The 24,555-nt window shown below is 52.1% G+C and overlaps 2 protein-coding genes across 3 annotated transcripts in view; one reads left to right on the top strand and one right to left on the bottom strand.

Moving 5' to 3' along the window:
- The window catches only part of CPT1C (carnitine palmitoyltransferase 1C), a 17,817-nt gene extending 10,410 nt beyond the window's left edge, over nt 1-7,407 (top strand). The window contains exons 6-18 of one of the 2 annotated variants that reach the window (XM_012643162.1): nt 1,246-1,323; nt 1,588-1,662; nt 1,767-1,851; nt 2,172-2,367; nt 2,492-2,674; nt 3,317-3,422; nt 4,735-4,851; nt 5,150-5,314; nt 5,561-5,695; nt 6,287-6,439; nt 6,766-6,879; nt 6,989-7,081; nt 7,264-7,407. In XM_012643162.1, coding sequence (XP_012498616.1) covers nt 1,246-1,323; nt 1,588-1,662; nt 1,767-1,851; nt 2,172-2,367; nt 2,492-2,674; nt 3,317-3,422; nt 4,735-4,851; nt 5,150-5,314; nt 5,561-5,695; nt 6,287-6,439; nt 6,766-6,879; nt 6,989-7,081; nt 7,264-7,407 — 1,644 coding nt within the window. Of the gene's footprint in view, nt 1-1,245; nt 1,324-1,554; nt 1,663-1,766; nt 1,852-2,171; nt 2,368-2,491; nt 2,675-3,316; nt 3,423-4,734; nt 4,852-5,149; nt 5,315-5,560; nt 5,696-6,286; nt 6,440-6,765; nt 6,880-6,988; nt 7,082-7,263 lie in introns of both variants that reach the window. The other variant, XM_012643161.1, reaches the window with a different exon arrangement.
- Nucleotides 7,408-12,137: 4,730 nt separating this feature from the next.
- TSKS (testis-specific serine kinase substrate) overlaps nt 12,138-24,555 on the bottom strand; it is a 14,458-nt gene continuing 2,040 nt past the window's right edge. Inside the window, exons 3-11 of the mRNA XM_012643160.1 lie at nt 17,188-17,283; nt 16,897-16,980; nt 16,532-16,615; nt 15,681-15,967; nt 14,948-15,142; nt 14,452-14,625; nt 13,667-13,802; nt 12,423-12,547; nt 12,138-12,294 (exon numbers count right to left, since the gene is read on the bottom strand). Coding sequence (XP_012498614.1) covers nt 12,138-12,294; nt 12,423-12,547; nt 13,667-13,802; nt 14,452-14,625; nt 14,948-15,142; nt 15,681-15,967; nt 16,532-16,615; nt 16,897-16,980; nt 17,188-17,283 — 1,338 coding nt within the window. The remainder of the gene's footprint in view (nt 12,295-12,422; nt 12,548-13,666; nt 13,803-14,451; nt 14,626-14,947; nt 15,143-15,680; nt 15,968-16,531; nt 16,616-16,896; nt 16,981-17,187; nt 17,284-24,555) is intronic.

Raw genomic sequence — 24,555 nt, 5'->3', positions numbered from 1 at the left:
AGCTAGGCTGACGCCACGGCACTCACTCTAGCTAGGGCAACAGAGTGAGACTCTGTCTCAAAAAAAAAAAAGAAAGTTATCTATATAGTAAAATACACAAATTGTAGGTTTATAGCTTAATGACATTTCATGTTTGCACATACTCATGTAACCACTGTCTAGATCAAGGTATAGAACTTTTCTAGCATTTGCTAGAACCTTCTGGGTTTTTCTGGAAGGTGTTGCACATTCTAAGGGAATGACAACTGCATCCTACCTGGTCTAAGTGGAAGTCTATAGATACCATAGACTTGAAGATGCAAGTAAACATGTATATATTCTTATAGATTCCATGAGATCCTATGACATAGAATAAAGGAAAACATCTAGAAAACATTCAAGTCCCCTCAAACCACCTCCCTCTAATCCTGGTCCCTCTAGCCATTGTCTATGAGGAACACTTTGATTGGAGTCCTGTCTGAGCATTTATATATGCATGTATTTGTGCCTAGAGAATTGTACATATATATGATTTTTGTATTGTGATAAAATATACATAACGAGATTTGTCATTTTAACCTTTTAAGGATATATCCTTCAGTGGCGTTAATGCATTTGGAATGTTGCATAACCATCAGCACTATCTATTAATATTTCCAGAACCATTTCATCTTCCCAAACAGAAACTCTGTCCAGCCCCTGGTAACCTCTACTCTACTTTATCTCTATGGATTTGTCTATTCTAGATATTTCATATAAGCGGACTCATACAATGTTTGTTTTTTGTGTGTCTGGCTAATTTCACTTAGCGCAATGTCTTCAGGGTTAGTCCGTGTTGTAGCCTGAACCGGAACTTCATTCTTTTTTAAGGAGGTACCACGTCTTGGCTGTCCATTCATCTGTGGGTGGACACGGGTTTTCGTAGTATTTTTTAAAATCTCAGATCAGATCATTCCACGTATCTTGTTGTGCCTCTGGTCTCTTTCACTCAGCAGCGTGTCTTGGTGCTCACCGTGCGCGGGTAAACGGAGATGTACCCTGTTCGTTCCAGCGGCCGGGCGGTATTCCGCCGCCGTGAGAGTAGCACAGTTCAGCTACTGATCCCCCATCGATGGGCTCTTAGGTTACCACTAGTCACTGACCGCGGTGGCCTCCTTCGTTGGCTCCACCCTCCCTGTGTGACACAGGACAGTCTGGAGGGCTTCCCTGGTGCAGCGCCCCTCCCCCAGCCAGGGTCCGCCCCAGCTGTGTCTCCGCCGCCCCCAGGTCAGTGACTGGTGGGAGGAGTTTGTGTACCTGCGCGCCCGCACCCCGCTGATGGTGAACAGCAACTACTACATGATGGTAAGAAGGGGAGAAGGGGGCTTGGGGGGCGGGGGTCACAGCGCCCAGGCCTAGGGTTGGGATACCTGGGTAGAATGTGGCATTTATGGTCAGTGACCTGCATCTGGGATCACAGTGTGGGCTTCATTATCCCGCCCTCTTTTGGGGTCAGGACCTGCATTTGGGTCAGTGTCTCCATCGGGGGCAAAGCTGACCCCAGGCGTTTTTGCTGTCCCCTCTGCTGGCCCCCAGGACTTCCTGTACGTCACGCCCACGCCTCTGCAGGCAGCTCGAGCTGGAAATGCAGTCCACGCCCTCCTCCTGTACCGCCACCGCCTCAACCGCCAGGAGATCCCCCCGGTGAGCAGGCTCCTGTGGGCTGGGGACAGAGGTGTGTGTGGTCCTGTGACGTTGGGGCCACCTGGGGCCTGGAAGACAGCTCACAAGCCCCGCATCTCCTGCAGACTTTGCTGATGGGAATGCGCCCCTTATGCTCTGCCCAGTACGAGAAGATATTCAACACCACGCGCGTTCCAGGGGTCCAAAAAGGTGAAAACTGCCCCCCACCCAACACACACACACAAACACTGGTAGAGGCAGAACAGTGTAGTGGCTAAGAGCATGTTTCTCAGCCTGCCTGAGTTTGAATCTCAACTCTGCTTCCTAGCTGTGTGATGTTGGGCAAGTTTTTACCCTCTCTGAGCCTGAGTTTCCACATCTCTAAAATGGGATAATAATGGCGTAGGGTGGAGAAGATTAAAAGGGTGCTCAGAACAGCTCAGGGCATGTAAGAAGTGCTTAATCCATGGTCATTATTCTTACAATATGTCTGGTTCCCTCTCCCACGCTTCTGCCAATGCCACTCCTAGACTACATCCACCACCTCTGTGACAGCCGACACGTGGCTGTCTTCCACCGGGGCCGATTTTTCCGCGTGGGGACCCACTCCTCAAATGGCCTGCTTTCCCCAAGGGCCCTGGAGCAGCAGTTTCAGCGAATCCTGGATGACCCCTCACCTGCCTGCCCCCACGAGGAACATCTGGCTGCCCTGACCGCTGCTCCCAGGTGAGGGTCAGAGGTCACGTGCTCTCAGAGGCCAGGCCAGCATCCCAAGGCTGTGAAGGGGCAGGTGGTTGGGGTCAGGTGGAAGCTGGGCGCAGTGGACTCAGGCACATCCCCGGCCCCACAGGGGCATGTGGGCCGAGGTGCGGAGGTCCCTGAAGACTCGGGCAGCAGAGGCCCTGGAGGCGGTGGAAGGGGCCGCTTTCTTTGTGTCACTCGACTCTGAGCCTGCAGGGCTCACCAGGGAGGACCCAGCAGCTTCGTTGGATGCCTACGCCCATGCCTTGCTGGCCGGCCGTGGCCACGACCGGTGAGTCAGCTCTGGGTCTGGGAGCCCAGACCTGGCCCCCCAGACCTAGTGTCCCCCAGTGTCCAGACCTAGGACCCCTGACACTAGACAACCAGACCCTGGAGCCCAGACCTAATGCCTTAGGACCTGGAGACCTCTGGCCCAGAGAACTCTTAACCCAGACCCAGGGATTCCAGCTCTGAGGACCACCAACCCCAAACCTGGGACCCCAAACCCCAGACCCAGAGAACCCCAACCGGGGGACCTCAGACTCAAAACTTGGACCACTGAATCCTCAGGCCTTAATGCGGGCACCCCACACCCGGGGCCCCAGGCCTGGACTCCCACACCTAGAGCTCTTCAGACTGCTTCTAGAGGTCTATGAGGCAGCATCCCGATTTCTTAGACCCTGGGAGCATCCTCCTGACTTCCCAGCACCTCAAAAACCTTGAACCTTCCTCAGCAAGTTCCCTAAAAATCTCCAAACTCTAAATCCTAGACATGCGGGGAGACCCTCCAGAGCCACCCGCTGGAGACCCCCACACCAGCACCCCGGCTGATCGCCACATCTCCCCACCTCGACACTCCCCCTCAAGTGCCACAGAAAGCACCCCGAGTCCCCCCGCCTAGCTCTCGGTGACCCCTCTGAACTCTCCCCGACAGCTGGTTTGACAAATCCTTCACCCTAATCGTCTTCTCCAATGGGAAGCTGGGCCTCAGCGTGGAGCACTCGTGGGCCGACTGCCCCATCTCAGGACACATGTGGGAGGTAGGGCAGCCAGCCCTCCCCCTGTTCTGGGGACCCCCAGCCCCCTTTCCAAGGACTGTCCTTTCGGGGGCCTTAGGTCGAAGAAAAACTGAGGCTGAGACAGAGGCAGAGGCCGGCCCAGGTCACCCAGCAAACAAGGGGTCTGGGATGCTGACCTTCCTTTGATGAGCTGGTCATCGGGGCTCAGAGATGGAAAGTGACATTCCCAGAGTCACACAGTGAGGAGTGGCAGAGTGAGAATGTGAACCCCGAGTGTCCTGACACCAGAGTGAGGCTTTTCCACCACATCACAGAGTCAGAAGAACTATCTTCCAGCTCTGGTCTGCTGTGTGATCTTGGGCAAGTTACTTTCCCCCTCTGAGCCTCAATTTCCCCCTTCATCACATGAAAGTATTGGAATTTCTTTTATCATTAAGCTTCTGTCCAGCCCTGATAATCTTAGCATCTTTATTTTTGCTACTTTATTTAGTCCCTAAATCATAGGGGGCAGTCACTGCACCCCATTGGGGTCCCCCTCCTCCACGGGGCTGGATAGGGCTCCCTGGCCCAGGCTGGGGTCTCTGCATGATGAGGGGGAGGGAAGCCCTTTCCAGATCTTGAGAACGAGAACAGCCCCAGGTGAGCTTTGGCCCTTCTGTGTTTGTTTCTTGTTTGTAAAAATGGGAATTTTTTCCTTTTAATTCTATTTATAAATGAAACACTTGATTCAGTTTCACTTCAGACCCTTCCGGTCACTTCATGCCGACCCACCGTGTTTGCATATTGACTTTAAAGGAACAGCCGTAATGTAGAGTAAGATAAAGTGATGTGTTCTTTTCCCAGTATACTTCTAACGTCACAGTGAAGGTATTAATCCCTGCTTGCTGGGCTGGTTTTGAGAATTAGGTGGAAACGTGAACAGAGAAGGCCGGCAGGCGGTGGGCACTCGGTCAGGGCTGATTTAGAATATTCCATAGTCAGCAGGACATGGGCGCCACCCGGTCAGGATGAGCACTGCCCTGGGAGGCCCAAACTATTCTTCATCTCTCCAGTCCCAGGGTCGTGGTGGTGGGAGGGTCCTTGGCAAGGGTGGGGCGGCCCCGGGTGACTCTTCATCCGCTGGTCAGAAGTACAGGTCTGTAAATACCGGTCGAGTGTTAGTGTTCGTCCTGTTTGCAACGGACGTGGACCAGAGGCCCTGTCTGTGAACATCAGCAGTTTCCCAGGAACTGCCCCCCACCCCAAAGGGACTGCGGAAAAGAGGTCCTTGGTTAGGAGCTCCCCCCCCAGTCCAAAGAGAGGAGGGACTCTGACTGCCTGTGTTCCCACACAGTTCACGCTGGCCACAGAGTGCTTTCAGCTGGGCTACTCGGCAGATGGCCACTGCAAGGGGCGTCCCGACCCCGCGCTCCCCCAGCCCCGGCGGCTGCAGTGGGACCTTCCGGACCAGGTGAGGCCGGGTTTCTGGGTCTTTTCTTCAAGTCCCCAAATTCCTAGCCTTGACTCTAAACTCATCCCCATCCCCAATCTCAACCTCCAAAGCAACCCCTAAGCCCAAGCCCGTTCTGTCCCCAACCGTGACCCATCCCCAGCCTCACACCCCGCCCCATCCCCTGCTCCATTCCCACCTCGGTCCCCATCTGGTTCCCTTATTTGTCCCCATTTCCATACTCCCTGCCAACCACCTTCCCTCCAGCCCTACCCCCATCCGTAACCCCGACCTCCTGCCTCCTCCTCCCCCCTGGCAGATCCACCCGTCTATCTCTCTAGCCCTGACGGGAGCCAAGGCCTTGTCTGCCAACGTCGACTGCCACGTCTTCCCCTTCGCCCACTTCGGCAAGAGCTTCATCAGGCGCTGCCGCCTGTCCTCAGACAGCTTCATCCAGATTGCCCTGCAGCTGGCCCACTTCCGGGTCAGTTGGGTTCCCCACCCCTGCCCCTTCAGGACGCCAGCCCCTCTGAGCCCCCAAGACCTGCCCTCTCCCTCGTTCCTCCTGGTCATTGCCATTGAGGGTCCCCCGTCCACCGTCCACCGTCGCGATTTCTCTCTCCCAACACATTCTCGGGCTGAGGAAGCTGGAGGCTTGCACAGAGGTGGGTCAAGTCTGCAAAGACTTCCTGAGCCTGGTTGACAGATGCCTCTGCTCCTTGTCCCCCAGGACAGGGGTCACTTCTGCCTGACTTACGAGTCAGCCATGACTCGCCTGTTCCTGGAAGGCCGGACGGAGACGGTGCGGTCTTGCACGCGGGAGGCCTGCAGCTTCGTGAGAGCCATGGAGGACAGAGAGAAGACAGTGGGTGCTGGCCTCGCGGGGGCGTGGGTCATTTCCATGTGCTCGCTCAGCCGCCTGCAAGGTTTATGGGCACCTCCTGAGCCCAGGCTACGTGATGGCACTAGGGACAAAGGAAGCATCTGCCGTAGTCTCTGACTTCCAAGAGCTTGCTAAGGGGGAGACAGAATGTGACCAGCACAGTGTGGTGTGTGCTTAGCGGTGGTCACACAGGGCACTGGGAGCGCCCAAGGGGCCCTATTTCCACAACCGACTCTGCTTATTTAACCTCTGTGTGACCTCGTGACTTCCATTTGGCACCCTTGCCCATAACCTCTCTGCCCAGAACCCCTCCCCGGAACCTCTGTTCCCTCTGTCAGGACCTGTGAAGTATTGTGGTTCAGGGGAAGGCACTTGGGCTGCGGAGTAAGATCTGGGGACCCACCTGGTTCTGGGCAAGCGATTTCCCCTCTCTGAGCCTCAGTTTCCCATCTGCAAATTGGGGTTGCTATCTCTGCCTAGCAGCCAGCTGGGCTGAGGCCAAGTGTGCCATAGGCTCAGCAGTAAGCCCACTTCCTGTCCTTCCATGACCTGCGACCTCCCTGGGAACCCCAGGACCCGCAGTGCCTCGCCCTGTTCCGCGTGGCGGTGGACAAGCACCAGGCTCTGCTGAAGGCGGCGATGAGCGGGCAGGGAGTCGACCGCCACCTCTTCGCGCTCTACATCGTGTCCCGATTCCTCCGCCTGCAGTCGCCCTTCCTGGCCCAGGTTGGGGTGCAGGGAAAGGGTTAAAGAGGGAAGTGGGGAACCACGGGAGGGAGAGACATCAGGGCAAGGACTTTGGAAAGGAGGCATCACCAGAGGAGAAGTTAGGGAGAGAGCCGGGGTTAAGATAGGCAGAGGGGCAGAGCGGGGCAGAGGAGGGGAGGGAAAGTGGGGAGGGAAAGTGGGGAGGGAAAGTGGGGTGCCGTCAGGGGCGTGGCCTGGAGGGCGTGGTGGGGCGTGGTCAGGAAGAAGGCGGGGCAGGTGAGAAAGGGCTGCGAGTGCAGACCCGCGGTCTCTTTCCTGCACATGTGACGGTCTCCTGCCCTCAGGTTTACTCAGAGCAGTGGCAACTGTCCACCAGCCAGATCCCTGTTCAGCAAATGCACCTGTTCGACGTCCACAATTACCCGGACTATGTTTCCTCGGGTGGTGGATTCGGGCCTGTGAGTGGAGCTGGGCTCAGAGGAAAGAGGGGCTGGGGGCCTGCACCCCTGCATAGCGGGGACGGTGACGGGTGCGCTATTTTGTTCCCTTCACCCTATTCCACTCCAGGCCGACGACCATGGTTATGGCGTTTCTTATATCTTCATGGGGGATGATATGATCACCTTCCACATCTCCAGCAAAAAATCAAGCACAAAAACGGTGAGACAAACTGGAGCACCCCCAGCCCCTCCTCCCTCAGACCTGGGGGTCCAGGCCCCCAGCCCCTCCTCCCTCAGACCCAGGTCTAGACCCCCAGCTTCTCTTTCTTCAGACCCGAAAGTCTGGGCCCCCAGTATCCCTTCTCCCACCTTCCTCTAGACCTGACACATTTCTCCTTCCAGGACTCCCACAGGCTGGGGCAGCACATCGAGGACGCACTACTGGATGTGGCCTCTCTGTTCCAGACGGGGCAGCATCTTAAGCGCCGGTTCCGAGCATTAGGGGAGGAGGACTCGAGGCACAGGTGTGGATTTCCCTCCAGCTAGACCGGAGGCTCCAAGGCATCCATGACATCCTCCAACTGCTGACCCTTTCCAGCAGGGAGCCGGTCTCCCTTGGGGACGAGGGTGAAGATCCCCCAGCTGTTCTAGCGCAAGACAGGGGCAGCCAGTTTGGCAACCCCAAATCCGGGCCAATAAAGACGTGTGAGCTGGGTGTGTGGTGTCCTCTGTGCTCTTGGGCAGGGCAGGGGTGGTAGAGTGAGGGTCAGGGTGGAGGAGAGGAAAAGTTCTCATCCATCCCCAGCCCCAATCAGGGATTCCCAGTTACAATCACAGCTTCAACCACAACCCACGACACCTGCCCAGTATACCCCATTCCCGACTTCAGTCGTACTAAACCCAACCCTCCAAGGCCAGTCCCAGTCAAACAATCCCACAAGCTTTCCTGAACCTAATTCCTGCTGCCCTAACACCACCTGTCCACCTCAAGCCCATCTCCAAACCTAAACATCCAGCACCAATCTGGTCATCCCGATTGACAACCTCCAAGTGAATCTACCAAAATTCTTACTACCCATCCCCACTCCATCCATTTCAACCTCCATCTCAATTCAGCTCCCATGAGTAGGAAATCCACTACTCAGTACTCACCACCCTAACCACTGCCATGATTCCAGCAACGCCATGATCCCACCCCCCGCTACACCCAAAAACTCACCCACAATTAGCACCAGACAACCAACACAAAAAATCCAACTCCAAACTCTGCCATCCCCACCACACTTCCCTTCTCATCGCCACCATAGCCCAGACTTTAACTTGACCCACAGTTATGACTTTAAACACCATACTCCCTGACCACACCTCCACTGAACTCCCGCTACCCCCACAGTTCAATCCCCACCAGCCCAATTACAGTCGTATTAACACCAAACCCCAATCATGCAACCCACCACTCCCATGATTCCAATGCATCATGACTCCAACCCCCATTGCTTCCAATCAGGCATAATAAAACCAACCCAACCACAAAAATCAAAATCCTAAACAGCTTAGACTCCATCAGCCCAGCCTCCACAGCCAGCCCACCAACTTTGTGGTGGTTTCAAAAAATGTCCTGAAGTACTTTGACACTGTTCCCTCCAAAAGGTGGAGATTAATTCCCCTCCACTTGTGTGTGGGCTAGACTTTAACTCTTTTTTTGAATAACCACAAGAATATGGTAGCAGTAACTGGGTCATAAAAGACATTGTGGCTTCTTTCTTGCTCTATTTCTGAATCACTTGCTCTGGGGGAAGCCAGCCGCCATGTCATGAGGACACTCAAGCAGCCTGTGGAGGGGCTCACGTGTTGAAGAACTGAGGCCTCTTGCCAACAGCCAGCAAGGAACATGAGAGTGCGCCATCTTGGAAGCAGATCCTCCATCCCCAGTGAAACCATCAGATGACTGTCACCTGGCTGACAACTTGACTGTAGCCTCATGAGGGACCCTGAGCCAGAACCACCCAGCTAAGCCACTTCCGTGTTCCTGATGCTCAGAAACTACATGAGATAATAAATCTTTGTTGTTTCAAGCTGCTTTGCTTTGGGGTAACTTTTTTCTTTTGTACACAACAGTAAATAATTAATACAAACTCCAAAACCTCATCCTCAATCCCATCTCCCTAATCACATCCCATTTCCAGATCCATCCATGTGGTGCGCAGACCCGGAAATGACCCCCAAGGCTTTCCCACCTCCTGTGTTCAATCCTTTGTATAATCCGCTTGAACGTGGTGGCACCTGTGACTTGCTTCCAACCAATAGAATATGGCAAAGATAATGGGTTTTCGCTCCCTTAATTAGACTCCATCTTAGCAAATTGAGGAGAGAGAGTCTCCCCATTGGCTTGCAGCCACATTGAGAAAGCTTCCTCAACCAGGAACTGTGGGTGGCTGAGGGCTATCTCCAGACAACAGCCACCAAAACTCTGGGGCCCGCAGTCATACAGGGCAAAAGGAAATTAATTTTGCTCCCAATCCGAGGAAGCTTGGAAGCAGATCTTTCTCCAGTAGAGCCTCTAACAAGACCACGACCCTCTACAATGGGAGGATTGCAGCCTGGGGAAACACTGAAAAAGAAAACCTAACTAAACCCCTCCCAGATTTCTGACAACGGTAACTGTAAGTTGACAAATGTGTATTGTTTCAAGCCTCTAACTTTGGGGTGATTTGTTGTGCAGCAGTAGAAAACTAACACAATCCCCCAGTTCACTGTGTCAACAACATCCTCTTTCTTCATCGCCATCTCTACCCCATTACTGTCTCAATTCCCCTAATCATGCTTGCCTGTCACTCATTTTCTCCCTAACCTTCTACCACCCTAACAACTCGGTATGGTGATTCAGGCCTGGGTTCCCAACATAGCTCTGCCATTTTTTAAGTTGAGGTGAAATATACATATGTAATTTACCATCTTTACCATTTTTTTCTTTTCTTTTTTCTAATTTTAGAGACAGAGTCTTGCTCTGTCACCCAGGCTGAAGTGCAGGGGCCCCCATCTTAGCCCACTGTGGTCTCAAACTCCTGGGCTCCAGTGATCCTCTTACCTCAGCCTCCCAAGTAGCTGGAACTACAGGTGCGTGCCATCACATCTGGCTGCTTTTTAAATTTTTTGTGGAGACGGGATCTCTATGTTGCCCAGGCTGGTCTCCAACTCCTGGCCTCAAGTGATCCTCCTGCCTCAGCATCCCAAAGTGCCCGGATAACAGGTATGAGCCCCAGTGCCCAGCCCACATCTTTACCGTTTTTAAGTGTACAGTTCAGTGGTAACAACAGCTCTGCCATTTTCTGATTGTTTGACTTGGGACAACTGGATTCCATCTGAGCCTCAGAAATCTCATCCATAGAATGGGAGAGTAATCGCCACCACAAAATGTTCTTAGAGCTGAATGAAGTATCTATAAATTGTCTTTTGTTGTTGTTTTTACAAACTTCTTTTTTTTTTTTTTTTGAGACAGTCTTGCTCTGTTGCCCGGGCTAGAGTGCCGTGGCATCAGCGTAGCTCACAGCAACCTCAAACTCCTGGGCTCAAACGATCCTCCTGCTTCAGCCTCCCAAGTAGCTGGGACTACATGCTCGAGCCACCACGCCCAGCTAAGTTTTTCCATTTTTTTTTTTTTTGAGACAGAGTCTCACTCTTTTGCCTGGGCTAGAGTGTCGTTGGTTCATCCTAGCTCACAGCAACCTCAAACTCCTGGGCTCAAGCGATCCTCCTGTCTCAGCCTTCCGAGTAGCTGGGACTACAGGCGCGTGCCACCACGCCCAGTTAATTTTTTTCTAATTTTAATAGAGATGGGGGTCTCACTCTTGCTGAGGCTGGTCTCGAACTCCTGACATCAAGTGATCCTCCCACGTTGGCCTCCCAGAGTGCTGGGATTACAGGCATGAGCCACCGCGCCCGGCCGTTTATCGTAATATCTTACACACTATAAATATGGTGTGACTTCATTTATTAAGGTGTTTAACTTTTCTCAATAATGTTTTAAAGTTTTCTGTAAAGAAGATGGCATATCTTTTGTTAGATTCCTGGATAATTTTGAGTGTTATGCTACTTAGTACCTTTAAAATTAACGTTCACCTTTTTTTTCAGCTTCCTTGCTAAACCCACTGATTTTTAAGTATATGTTGTCGGATTCTCTGATTCTCTATATGCACAATTATGTCAGCTAGGAATACTAATAGTTTTCTCCCTTCCCAATTCTTATACTTATTTTCTTACCATTTTTAGGATGGCGCTAAAAAAACAGGGGATACCTTTGGGATAGAAGGAAAGGGTAGTGATTAGGAGGACGCATGAGAGGGATTTGGGGGTGCTGGCAATGTCCTAAACCCTGGTAGTGGTTAACATGCATGTGTTCATTTCATGATAATTTATTGAGCTGTATGCTTTTAATTTGTGAACTTTTCTGTTAATAGTATACTTCAATTAAAAGTTTTAAAATAGCATTATTTGCTATTATATATGCTACATGTGGCATACATCAACTATGTCAAAAGATTGACATTCTTTTTGAAACATGTCTGCAAATTCTTTGACATACTCCTTGAGTATGGTCTGGACTTAGTGTCTCATTTCTAACGAATATAAAAAGGGACAAATGATAGGAGGTGACTTCAAAGACAATGTCACAAGAGGCACCGTGGCTTCCTGCTTGTTCTCACTTACACTGCATGTTCTGGGAGAAGTTAGCCGTCGTGAGAAACTGAGACCTCTGGCCAACAGACATCAAGGAACTGAGGCCTCCAACCAACAGCCATGTGAGTGTGCCTTCTTGGAAATACATCCTCCAGCCCCGGTCAAGCCTTCAGAAGAGTGCAGCCCTGGATGACATCTTGGCTGCAACTTCATGAGGACCCTGAGCCAGAACCAGGCAGCTAAGCCACTCCTGAATTTCTGACCTCCAGAAATTGAAATAATATATGTTTGATATCTTAGGTGACCAAATTGTAGGGTATTTTTTTTTTTACACAGCAATAGGCAATTAATATAACTATCATGCTAAAAAATGTTGGCATGACAGGCCCAATCTGTCCCACAGAACCTTAGTTCTATCCCCACCTCCTTCTCGAAGAACCGTACACCACAAGCACCTCTTTGGGAACCAAGACACCCTGTTGGCTGAGGATTAAATGAATCGCAGCGGGCACAGGGGTGGTACGTGGTGTGTGTGTAATTCACCAGCCCTCTTTTGATGCCAAAAAGGAGACAGAATTCATGCCAACATGAGGGGCCATTTATTGTTCAGGGGCTGGGCCCCCCCGTTTTGGGGGAGTTCCCCCACTGCTACCTCCCCTCATTGTCCCCGTGGACCCCTCAAGAGGCAGGTTGCTGAGTTGGTCATGGAGGGAGCACATCTTCAGGTGCAGATAGTCCAGAGCGGCCACCTTCTCCCTGTAATGACAGACAGTGGGAAGCTGGCACCCACAGGGCCAGCTGCTGGGGTGTCGGAGTGGAAGGAGGGGTCAGGCCCTTTCCCCAAGACCTCACCCTCCTCCCACACCCTCATCCTCCTTCCTCACTCCGGCTTCATCTTGTCCGTCAGCAGCAGGTTCTTGGCCCGCAGGGCCTCGTCTTGGGCCAGCCGAAGGGTGGAGCTCAGGGCCTCTGCCCTGACGTGTTTGGCCAAGGCCTGGCGCTCCAGCTCCTGGGGAGAGGAGTGTAGGCGCGGCTGGGCTTGCTGGACTGGGCTGGGGGTGGAGGGGGAGCTGGATCGCGGTGGGCAAGAGGCAGGGTCCCATGGGGCCCACATTCCTCCCCAGAGTATCCCATTATGCCTTGAGTTTGAGACTGACCCAGTACCCCAAAATGCACCAGCCCTCCAAATTCTATCATGCACTAAACCTGTGTCTGTCCCACAGTCTGTCCCCTGAAGCATTGGCCTATGTCCCAGTAAGCACTAAATCGGTGTCTATCATATAAATTTTCTCCTAAGCCCATGAACACAATCCTGAATTTGATATGTGTATGTGCCCCAGTATACCTTTACATGGTGACATTCTACATCCCATAATTCACAAGACCCCAGATCTCCTTATCCACTAGACTAGCGTCTGTCACAAGAATAGTCCCTTAGTGCTCTGGCTCTCCATACCCCACAACGCACCAAGCCCCACGTCCTCTCACGTGCTGGTCCCGTAACTCTGCCTCATCGATGTCCTGCCTCACTGGTCTGTCTCGCCCACTGGGATTTGTAACCCGTCACACATTTGGCCAATATCACATAACACATTAGATCTTCATGTTCCACAATGCACCAGGACTCAAGCGCCATCAACTACTGGGCTTGAGTCTGTTGCGCAATGCCCCAGGAAGAGCTGTGGTTCCATTTCCTGTAATGCATTAGCTTACTGTGACTAGAGCCACTGGGTTCCCTGTCTGACCCCAATATCTCTGACCCCCGTAGATCCCATATAAGGCACTTCCTCTCTGAAGGTCTACAGAAAATCAGGCCCATGTTCCACGAACCTTTAGACTGGTGCCTGTCTCCTGTGTCCCACAATGCACCACATCCAATGTCCCATCATGCTTTGGGCCCAGACCCATCACCCAAGGTTCCATAATAATTGGCCTGTGACTCACTAACCACCAAACTGCTTGTCCTGCCCCCCATGCATTACAGCCAAGTGTCCCCCAGTGCCTGCTGCTCACAGCACAGCCCTTCCCTTCCTACCACACAGCAGCAGCACCCTTGGGCCTGGGGCCCCCCTCCCCCTGCCCTGACATTAAAGTAAAGCGGGACACAGTGGTCCATGGTCCCTGGTACCAGAATCTTCTTGTGTAGCCTCTGGCAGCTGGGGCAGGCAGGAGCCAGGCCCCTCTGCTTCACCTCGTCCACTAGCGGGGTCAGTGCTCGCTCCAGCAGCTGCTGCAGGGACTCCGTGGATAACTGCTGCCCCTGGCTGGGGGAGGGGCAGTCACCAGATGAAAGAGGCCCAGTACCAATTACATTCCCAGTATGCCCCATGCTCACCTGCCCAGCCTCCATCTGGCCCCATTTCCACCCTGTGCAACCTTCCCACCAGGCACGAGGCCATCCTGCACTGCAGCAGGTGTCCTTTGGGTCCCAAAGGGCACCAGATAGCCCTGGGTTTCCAAAGGCCATCAAAACCTCACTTCCCACAATGCACTAGTTAAATCTGGTCTCAAACTGTCCTGGGAGTGCCCCCTCTCTGCAAGAACCAAGCATGGTATGTATCCCTTGGCGCCCACAATACATCAAGGTCTCACTTTCCCCGCAATGCACTGGGAAACCCTGCCTCCCACCATATACCACATCCCAACCTTCCCACAATGCACTGCAAATACATGATGCTTGAAATTTATCAAGTCTTTCTTGAGTGCCACAAGATATTGATTTTACTTTGTGGGTTGGGAAAAAATGTGGCTCCCATAGTGCAGCAGGACTGGCTGGCTGGTCCTGCAATTAATCGGGATGTCCTGTCTCCCACAATGAGCAACCCCGCACCCCTAGCTAATGCCCCATCTTCTTCAACGCTCTAGCCATAACGTGACCCAGAATGTGCCCGGAAGAAGATCCCACCGCCTTACATAGCACAGCGGGTACAGGAGCCTTGGGAGGACCGATCCAGGTTCATGGAGAGGTCTGGCCCCCTTCGAGAGTTCTGAAATTGTCGCCCCAACTCCTCCAAAATCGGTTTCACTGGGCCCAGTCCCTCCAGCTCGCTCCTCAGTGAAGCCACAGACACTGTTGACCGCTCCACCCTGAGGCATGAGAGTAACCAGTGCTGCCGGGTCGGCTCTGGAGCTGTAGACCTCCACCCATTACTAGCCCAGCACTGGGGTCTCCACTTAGTCCGCAATTCTCCGCCCTGCCCGCCCCTCTCCGCTCTGATTGGCCTCTCCTTTTGTATTTTAATAGCTGGAATGCCCCCCCTTGCCTTTTATTTGGTTTTTCCCCTTCCTTTTTTTTGTTTTGGACGGCTTGGGGCCGGTTATTGGCCCACCCCTTTTCCTCAAGGCCCCGCCCTCGGGTTGGGCCCGCCTTTCCCACAGCCGCACCCCACGCACCGATCCCAGCCCTTACATCGTGCACAGCTCGTCCGCCCGACCTCGCAGCTCCTGCAAGCCCCGCGCCGTCTGCGCCTGCTCGCGCTGCGCCCGCTCCCACTGACCCAGGAAGCCGTCGAGCCTGCCGCCCAGGCCCCCGAGCAGCCGCAGGGCCTCCTGCACCGCCCCCTCCTCTTGATGCCACCGGGCGGTCAGCGAGGACACCTCTCTCCTGGAGGGGCAGAGACAGGGAATGGGTCTGGGCCAGGTTTAGACACGCCCTCATCGGCCCCGCTCCGCCAGGACCACGACGGTGGCTCCAGACCCACCTGGTCCCAAAATTCTCTCGGTGAAATCTACTCACGTCCTTCATTTATCCCCTTATCAGCTACCCTAGCCCTTTCCTTGCCAGGTTCCCAAGCTCCGCCTTGGCTCCTCCAGACACTGCTCCCCAGGGCATCGCCCACCCTCCCCTGTCCCACTCAACTTGGCTTCTCCAGGACCGGCCTCCCAAGCCCTGCCCACCTCAGTTTAACCACGTGGGGATCTTCCGCCCACCAGCCCTGAACTCAAAAGTTAATTGGCTGAAGTCCTGCCCTTACAGGTCACAGCCCCCAGCTCCGCTCCTCAACACCCCACCCCTGGGCCCCGCCCTCTAAGACCTTTGAGCTCCACCCTCTGGTCTCTCCGACTTCGGCTCCTGGAGGCTCCGCCCCAGTGTCACCGCCCACCTCAGTTCCTCGAGGCTCCGCCCCTAAGGCCCCGCCCACCTGAGCTCTTCGAGGCTCGCCGACACCTTCTGCATCTCCTGCTCGCTCACGTAGGGGCCCTCTCCTGCCCGGGGCCCCGGTCCCCAGCCGCCGGGGGCCAGGGCGCGCGGCCGCGGGGGTTCCTCGGGGCTCCCTGGCGGGCCAGAGCAGCCCTGGGGCGGGGTGGCTGGGCACAGGCCGTGCCGGGAGAGGCCAGCCTCCAGCTTCTGCTCCAGCTCCTGCAGCTCGGCCTCCTGCTTCCGCGGCGTCTCGTCCTGCAGTTGCTGCTGGAGGTAGCGCAGCTTCTCCTGGGCGGGCAGGGAGAGCAGGCGGGGTCGTGGCGCGCAGCTCCTTTTCTCCCGCAGCCACCTCCACCCCTAAATTCGCCCCAGGAATCCCGAGATTGGAAAGTGGATGCGCGTGGAGACAGGATATGGGCAAGTCCCGCTTGCTGCCATTAGGGAGCGGATGTACCATTTGAGGCCTCTGCTAGCCTGCCTCCAGGTCCCTATCCTGCCCTCCACCCGAATCCTGTCTCTTAGGTGTCAAATACCAGTCCTTGCCGCTTAGGAAGGACTGAAGCTTTCTCAACATTTCATTGGCAAACGAGTGGGCATGTGGGCAGGAAGGGCCTTCTCACTGGAAGTCCAACTCGAGTCGCTCTTTCTGGGACCTGAGTGCGACTGCATGGAGGGGTCCCCGATCTGGGTGTTGGAGCCTCGTTCGAATCCCTCATATTAGTCGATTAGTGGCTTCTATGTGTGACCGTGCGCGAAGGGGCACTGTGATGGTGGTGGCAGGACAGGAATTCCCACCTGAAGTCCCTCGTGCTTCCAACCTCCTCCTGCAAATCCTGGGCCACCCCCCCTTACCTCCAGCAGGGCAGAGTTCTGCTTCAAGACGTTGGTTTTGATTTCAGCATCTTCCACTGACCGGGTCACCTTCCGGCAGTTCTCCTGGATCAGGATACCAGGGCAGAGCCCTACCTTCCCATTCCAGTTCCTCGCCAGACCCTTAGCCTGGGCGCCTCCGTGCAGGCTCCACCCACGCACAGGACACGCCCATTCACCAGCCTGGTCCCCTCGGCTACCGGCGTGGCTTCCTCCTCAGCCCGCCTTGTCCTGGCGACCCCCCCACCTCATTCAGGCCCACCCACTCCGTTCCTCTCCTCTTCCTCCCACCCTCTCCTTACTCTCATTGCCTGTTCCCAACTGCGCCCCTGCTTCGCGCGGCTCACCTTGAGCTGACTGCAGTACCCCTCCAATTCTTCGGCCTCTTGCCACCTTCTCTCTAGATTTTCGCTCAGCACGGAACACTCACTCTAGAGCCAGGGAGAGAGGAGGGGTTTAGCCAGAGCAGCGAAGCAACAGCCCACGGGAAGAGAACGTGGGCCTGGGAAGGTCCCTTTCCCTCTGAGCCTCAAGCTCCCCAACTGGGTTATGGGGTGCCTTGGGCCGGAGGCAGGCTCTAAGAGGGGAACTTGGCCCTGGAGGAAGGGGAGGTATTGGGGGGAGAGGGGTCCTCACACCTGCAAGGTCTGCACGTACTGGTTCACCCGGGTGGTCTTTTCCTTCAAGCTGGTGATGGAGTCTTTGGCATGGACCAATCCACTGTTGACTCCACTCTGGAAAGAATGAGAGACAGGTGGGTCTATGGGGATGGGGGAGGGGCAAACCCAACCCCAAGGAAAATTCTAGAACTGGAAGGCTGTGTTTACACGTAGATTTTGCCCTGCAATGGCTGTGTTACTGTGGGCCAGGGGCTGCACCTCTTTGCTTCTTAGCGTTCCTGCTCAGTGAACCCAGGGGGTGGACTACATTTCATCATGGCGGGCTGAGAGAACAAGTAAATAGAATCCAGGAGGGAAGGGGGTTGGGGTGGGGTGCTCAGACGTGGCAGAAGAAGGATGGTCTCCACCAAACACTCGGGCCCACAGACATAAAAAGATAAACTGTTAAAATACATACTCTGTCTTTCTCCTCAGGCACTGAAGAATTATAAAGGAACCCACTTCCCAGATATGAGTACTCGGTATGCACCAGGCCACTTACCTCTTCTCTTTTATTCCTCACAACCACACCTCTTGAAGTTATTTGGCCCATTTTGAAGGTGAGGCACATGATCTCAGAGAGGGGACATCTCTTGTACTCCCAAGTACATAGCACATTAGGTGCCTTCATCAGAATTTAAACTCAGAACATTTGTTTTAAACCATGACACCATGTGGCCTTTGGCCATCATCATTGTGGCATCATCACAAATGCTTTCTGAATCCTGCCAAATTGTGGTTCAGGAGGGATGCATATGGCAGGATCCATTTTGCCTGCTTCCACAGTTATAGAAGCCTTAGATTGGCACATGACTGCCCAACCAGAGACTACATTTCCCAGGTTCCCTTGCAGCCAGGAGTGGCCATGTGACTAAGTTCCGGCCAATGGAATGTGAGTAGAAATAATGTAGTCAATTTCTGAGTCATGTCTTAAAGGAAAGGAGTGAGAACTTCCTGCCTTTTTCTCTCCCCACTGGCTGGAATCCAAAATTGATGGCCATCTTGGAGCATCAGATGTAGGAGACAAGATAGAAGGAGGCTGAATCCTTGACACTGTGGAGCCACCATACTTCATTCAAACCACCTGTGAAGACTTTTACAGGGGAAACATAACATCTCTTCCTTATTTAGGCTGTGTTATTTTATCTTTTTGTTACAGCAGTCAAACTTGTAACTTAACTAATATAATTTACATTCTTATTTCACAGTTAAAGGAAAAGATGTGGGGGGGCAAGGGCAACATACGTAACCTAAACATCTGTACCCCCATAATATGCCGAAATAAAAAAAAAAAAAAAAAGGAAAAGATGCCCAAAGAACCCTCTTGCAGCTGGTTATGGCCATGTGACCAATGCCAGCCAATAGGAGGTAAGTGGGCCAGATGTGGGCACTAGGTGACATGTTGAAAGGACAAGCATGACTCCCCCTCCTCTTTCCCTTTTCTTAATGGCTGGAAGGCAGTGGTGAGAGCAACAGCCTAGAAATGACTGAGCAATCAAAACACAAAATCCTGCAAACTGCTGCATTTGAAGAGCAGGGCCAATGTACTTATTCAGACTTTTATGTGCAAAATAAACCTTGCTTGAACCGTGGTTGCCAAACTAATACACATGGGGAAAAACAGAACACATTTCCTCCATTGTACTATGGGGACAACAACGCATTTCTTGCATAATTGCTCTGGCGAACAAATGTGATGAGAAATGTATTAAGGTGATGTCAGCAAAACGGTGGAGTAAGGAATTTAAAAATTCTATCTACCTCTCTATGAAAACAATGACAAAAATGACAAAAACTGAAAGAATCAGTTTTTTTCACAACTCTGGAAATTAACTTGCAGCAAACCAAGGAGAATTTATTCAAGAAAAACAAGTGAGTCTTGATCAAAACTGCAAGATTCGTGGAGTTTTATCTTATCCTAGTCCTATCACCCACTTCCTAGCTCAGCAGTAACCTTGGAAAATAACAGCCCACATTCCCCAAAAAGAAGCAGCAAAATGATGGTAGAATTCCTTATTCCCTAAGGAAGTCATTATAAGACTATATAGTGATTCCTTGGGAGACCCCACATAAAATATTTGTCTTTTGCCTGACTCAGAACTGGCAAAGTGCTAAAAGCAGCTCTGAGCGGGGGAGGGATCATTTCCAAAAACATTTATAGACAATTGTTTAAATGCTTCTACTGCCTGAGGCAATGGATAACAGTTGGAGTAAACAATAAACTAGCCAAAATGCTTATAAAGGAAAATCTGATGGAGATGTCTGTAGAGGCTTTGAAATGTGCCAGCATATTCGTGGGAATGTAGAAAGCCACCGGCATGTGTAGGGCTGTGAACATGCTCAGAAAAGTCCTGAGAAGGCCCTACGCTTATCACCTCTGGCTGACCTTGAAACTCTGTACAAGTAGGAAGTGAAGGCTAAGGCAGGGTTGTAAACCGTCCGAGTGTTAATGGTGTGCCTCAACAGGCACAGCCCTTTGGCAAGGACTAGAAGATTTTGCTGTTGATCCAGGTATTCAAGGAAATATCTCTCCAATCATTAGGTAACCACCAAGATAACAGAACAGAGACTTTAGTGGCCAAACATGATGAAGAATACAGACTTTACAGAATTAGTTCAGAAAAGTTTCTTTTAAAAAAGCAACCACAACAAGCAGTAACAACAACAAACCCTTAGGAATGGAAACTCTTTCCAGGGATGCAACATTATGATATTTTAAATGTCCAATTTTCAACAAAAATTCATTTATGAGGCATGCAAAAAACCAAGAAACTATGGCCCATACATTGGGGATGGAGGGGAAGCAGTCAAGAGAAACTGTTCCTGAGGAAGCCCAGATCTGTATGTACTAGTCAAAGACTTTAAATTAGCTATTTAAAATATGTTCAAAGGGCTAGAGGAAGCCTTATTTAAAGGACAAAAGGAAAATGAGAGAATGATGTCTCACCAAATAGAGCATATTACTTAAAAGATAAAAATTACTAAATGGAGCCAAATAGAAATTCTGGGGTGGAAAAGTACAATAACTGAAGGGAAAAATTCACTAGGGGGGTTCAGTAGCAGATATAAACAGCCAGAAGGATGAATCAGTGAACTTGAACATAGCTCAGTTGAGACTACCCCGTCTGAAGAACATAAAGAAAAAAAGAATGGAGAAAAATGGCCAGAACCTCAGAAACCTATGCTATGGGTCTGGAAGTTGCAGAAGGAGAGGAAAGAAAGAGGCAGAAAGGATATTTGAAGGCAAAATGGCTGAAAACATCCCAAATTTGATGATAAACATTAATCTAGTCTGGGTGTTGTGACTCACACCTGTAATCCTAGCACTTTGGAAGGCCAAGGTGGGAGGATTGCTTGAGTCCACGAGTTCGAGACCAGCCTGAGCAACGTAGCGAGACCCCATCTCTGCAAAAAACTTGAAAATTAGTCAGGCATGGTGGCGTGTGCCTGTAGTCCTAGCTACTCAGGAAACTGAGTCAAAAGGATCACTTGAGCCAACGAGTTTGAGCTGCAGTGAGCTAGGATTGTGCTACTGCACTATAACCTGGGCAACAGGTTAAAAAAAGAAGCGACAAACAATTCATCTCAAACTCTCCCCAAAAATAGAAGAGGGAGTAGTTCCTAACTTAGTCTGTGAGGCCAGTATTGCCTTGATACCAAAATCAGATAAAAACACCACAAAGAAATAAAACTACACACTCATATCCTTTATTGATACATTCACAAAAATCCTCAACAAAAATGCTAGCAAACCAAATCCAACAACATATAAAAAGGATTATACACCATGATCAAGTGGAAATTATCCCAGGAATGCAAGGTTGGTTCAACATATAAAACTCAATCAATGTAACATAGCATGTTAATAGAATGAAGGGGAAAACCACATGATCATGCCTGTCTGCAGGCAGACAGAAAGTATTTGACAAAATACAACACCTTTTCATAATTAAAAAAAACACTCAACAAACTAGGAATAGGAGGTAACTTCCTCATCCTGATAAAGGGCATCTACAATAACCCCACAAAATATGATGGTTTAAAATATGTCCATAAATTATTTGACACTTCTTTAAAATACAGAGTCTTAGTCCCCTCACTTGAATATGGGCTGGACTTAGTGACCTAGTAAACAGAAGGAGGCAGAAGTGATGATGCGCAAGTTAAGAGACTAGTGCATAAAAGGAACTGTTTTGGCTGGGCACAGTGGCTCACGTCTGTAATCCTAGCACTTCAGGAGGCCAAGGTGGGAGGTTCACTGGAGATCAGGAGTTCAAGACTGGCCTGAGCAAGAGCAAGACCACCCTCCCATCTGTATATATATATTTTTTTTAATTAAAAATTTAAAAAAAGGAACTGTTTCTTTCCTGCCTGCTGTCTCTTGCTTTGGGGAATGATAGCCACCATGTCATATGCAGCCACCTATGGAGAGGCCCATGTGAAAGGAACTGAGGCCTCCAACCAAGGGCCATGTGAGTGTGCCATCTTGGTCGCACAACCTCGAGCCCCAGTCAAGCCTTCAGATGACTGCAGCCCTTGCCAAAATCTTGGCCGCAACCTCATAAGTCACCCTGAACTCGGTGGCAGCCAGGGTCCTGGGACACACCTCGGCCACTCATATGCTGTGCAACTCTCTGCAAACCAATTTCCCGCTCGGAGCCTGCCTCAATTTCCTTTCCCATGCAGTGGGAATAATGATACCTTGTTTAGATGGCAGTGAGGAAGGATCAACGACTTGATAGGATCAAGAAGCCTAGCACGGTAATTAGTGTCAGCACTGTTAAAAGTAACAACAAAGCCGGTGCGGTGGCACGTGCCTGTGGTGCCAGCTACTCGGGAGGCTGAGGCAGGAGGACCGCACCTGTCAACAGCCACTGCTCTTCAGCCTAGGCGATGTAGCGAGACCTCATCTCTAAATAATAATAATGACAACAGGACAGGATCTACAGGAAGGGACCTTAGCAACATGGACCCTCACTGTGGCCTCAGGGAAGTCTGCAGGCAGCGATCAGGGGTCAAAAGAACTGTCCTGTCAATCTCTGCCATTGATTCACGGGGTGACCTTCCAGAAAGTAGTGCCACCTTCTTAGCTGCACCCTTTGGCCTCCTAAGGATGTCATAGCTCACGGCAGGAGCCAACACTGCTGCACCATCTTCCACTGTCCCTCTTCCTACCTGGTACTTGTCACTCGCTCAACCAGGGTCTCCATCACCTCCTGCTTCTCTGACCCCACTTCTCTCTGGTTCCTTCTCTCTCTGCGTCTCTGTCCGCCTCCTCTATTTCTGATTTTCTGTCTCTCCTCACTTGGTCTCTGTCACCCAAATCTCAGAGTCTGTCTCTCTTTCTCTGAGTCTCTGAGTCTTATTTCTTAGGCCTCTGTCCTCTTCCCAGGTCTCTGTCCCCCTTTCCAGGGGGTCGCTTTCCCCCCAAGTCTCCAGGTCTCTGACTCTATCTGGTCTCTTCGTCTTCCCTCTTTGCACTTCAGTCTCCCATTTCTTGTCCTCTGTGCCTTTGTGTCTCTGGTCTGTCCCACCCCTGCAGCCTCTGCCTTTCCCACACCTCAGTGTCTGTCCCGTTCTCCAGGTCTCTGTCTCCCTTTTCTGCGATGTCCCCATGTCTCTAGGCTTCCGCTCCCTTCTGTGGGTCTCTGTCTCCCCCACTTTGGGTCAATTGCCTCTTCTGTCTCTGAGTCTTCATCACGCCCATACTGGACCAGTGTCCCCCTCGCTCTGGGTCCCTGCCCCCCCATCCTTGCTTCCCCCTCTCTCTGGGTCTCTGTCCCTCTCTCTGGGTCTCTGTCCCCACCTGTGTCCAGCTTGCTTCCTGGATGCAGCTGAGACGCCAGGTGCTGGTGTCCGCGCTCGCTGTCCCTCCTCATCTCTCCTGCGCGCCCCCGGAGGTGTCGGCTCTGAGTACTTTTTCCATTTCGCAGAGAAGGAGGCAGAAGCCCCATATAGGCTGATGGTCCCCTTGGGCCCAGAGTGCAGTTGCGCCAGGCCCTGACCCTGGCTGCCCAGGGCTGCACCATCCACTGGGGGACGTGACCCAGAAATAGCTCCAGTGGGAGGCAGGCGGCTGTGAGCGCCGCCTGAGAGACATTCACAGAGCGTGGGAGGAAAACTGTCCCAGCCTGACCCCCTCTCCCTATTTAGTCTCTTCTCTGCAGCCCTGGCCCCCGCCCGGGCTCCTCTCCTTTCCTCCCAGCGTCCCCTCACCTGGCCCAGGGGTCTTAGGGAAAGAAAGGACTTTTGCTTTAGCGCCAAGGCCACCAGCCATCTATCTAGTCCTGGCCCTGCCACTCACAAGCTCTCTGACCCGACCTTGCCGCGGTTACGCCGCCTCTCTACACCTCAGTTCTTGTTTTCATCTTTAAACTGGGCGATTATACCAGTTCCCTTGTAGAAGCTCCAAGAGAGGAAAACGAGGTCCCCACCATAAGGGACGCAGCACGACACCCGCCACATGGTAGGAGCGCAGTAGGTGGAGTGCGGCCCAAATCTCAAGTTGCTCCTCTCCCTGTCTCTCTCTCTTTCTCTCTCCCCCTTGAACCCACACTGGCTCCCCACTGCCCTCAGGATAACATCCACGATTCTCAGCCTGTGTGGCCTGTGCCCTCGCCCCCTCCAGCCTCATCTCTGTCACACACCACACTTCAGCTGCAGGGACCAACTGAGGGGTACCCCTCCTACCCCGGGGCTCCTTTCAGCTCTTTGTACATGCAGTTCCTTGTAGCTGGGACACCCTTCCCTGTCTTCTGCACGGGGAACGCCTTCCTTATCTTCAAGATCCAGCTTGTGTATTGCCTTTTCTGGAAAGCCTTTCTTGACCACGGCTGGCTGGGCCGAGGCCTCCCTTCTCAGGGTTCCTGCAGTGACCTCCACTGTCCCCATCATTGCAGGATGTCACCCCCCTCCCAATTCCTAAGCCTGGCCCCACCACTTTTGAGCTGTGCGACCTCGGGTAAGCTATTGAACCTTTCTGGGCCTCAATATCGTCCTCTGTGAAACAAGGATAGATAACAAAAATAATAACAAGAGCCAGCATTCATTTTGTGCTCGTGGCTGGCTGTGGTACTAAACGTGTTACACGAATGAACCGCTTCATTCTCACAACCACCTCGTGAGGCGGGTACTGTTACATCCAGAATTCTGCCTTGGGCACTACTGTATTTCCTGCTCCTAGACCAGTGCCTGGCACACCGTAGGCATTCAAGAAATATTTGTTGGAAGAACAAATGCATGCATCTCTGTTTCCCAGATGGGGAAACTGAGGCTCCTAGAGCGAAAGGGCTCAGTACATGCTAGTAAGTCATGGCTATTGCTAGTGTAATTCTTTTTTTTTTTTTT

Source organism: Propithecus coquereli, unplaced genomic scaffold (assembly GCF_000956105.1).
Source record: "Propithecus coquereli isolate 6110/MARCELLA unplaced genomic scaffold, Pcoq_1.0 Scaffold193, whole genome shotgun sequence".
Lineage (NCBI taxonomy): Eukaryota > Metazoa > Chordata > Mammalia > Primates > Indriidae > Propithecus > Propithecus coquereli.
Note: the sequence above shows the minus strand (reverse complement) of the source record. Positions and strands in the feature narration are given on the sequence as shown.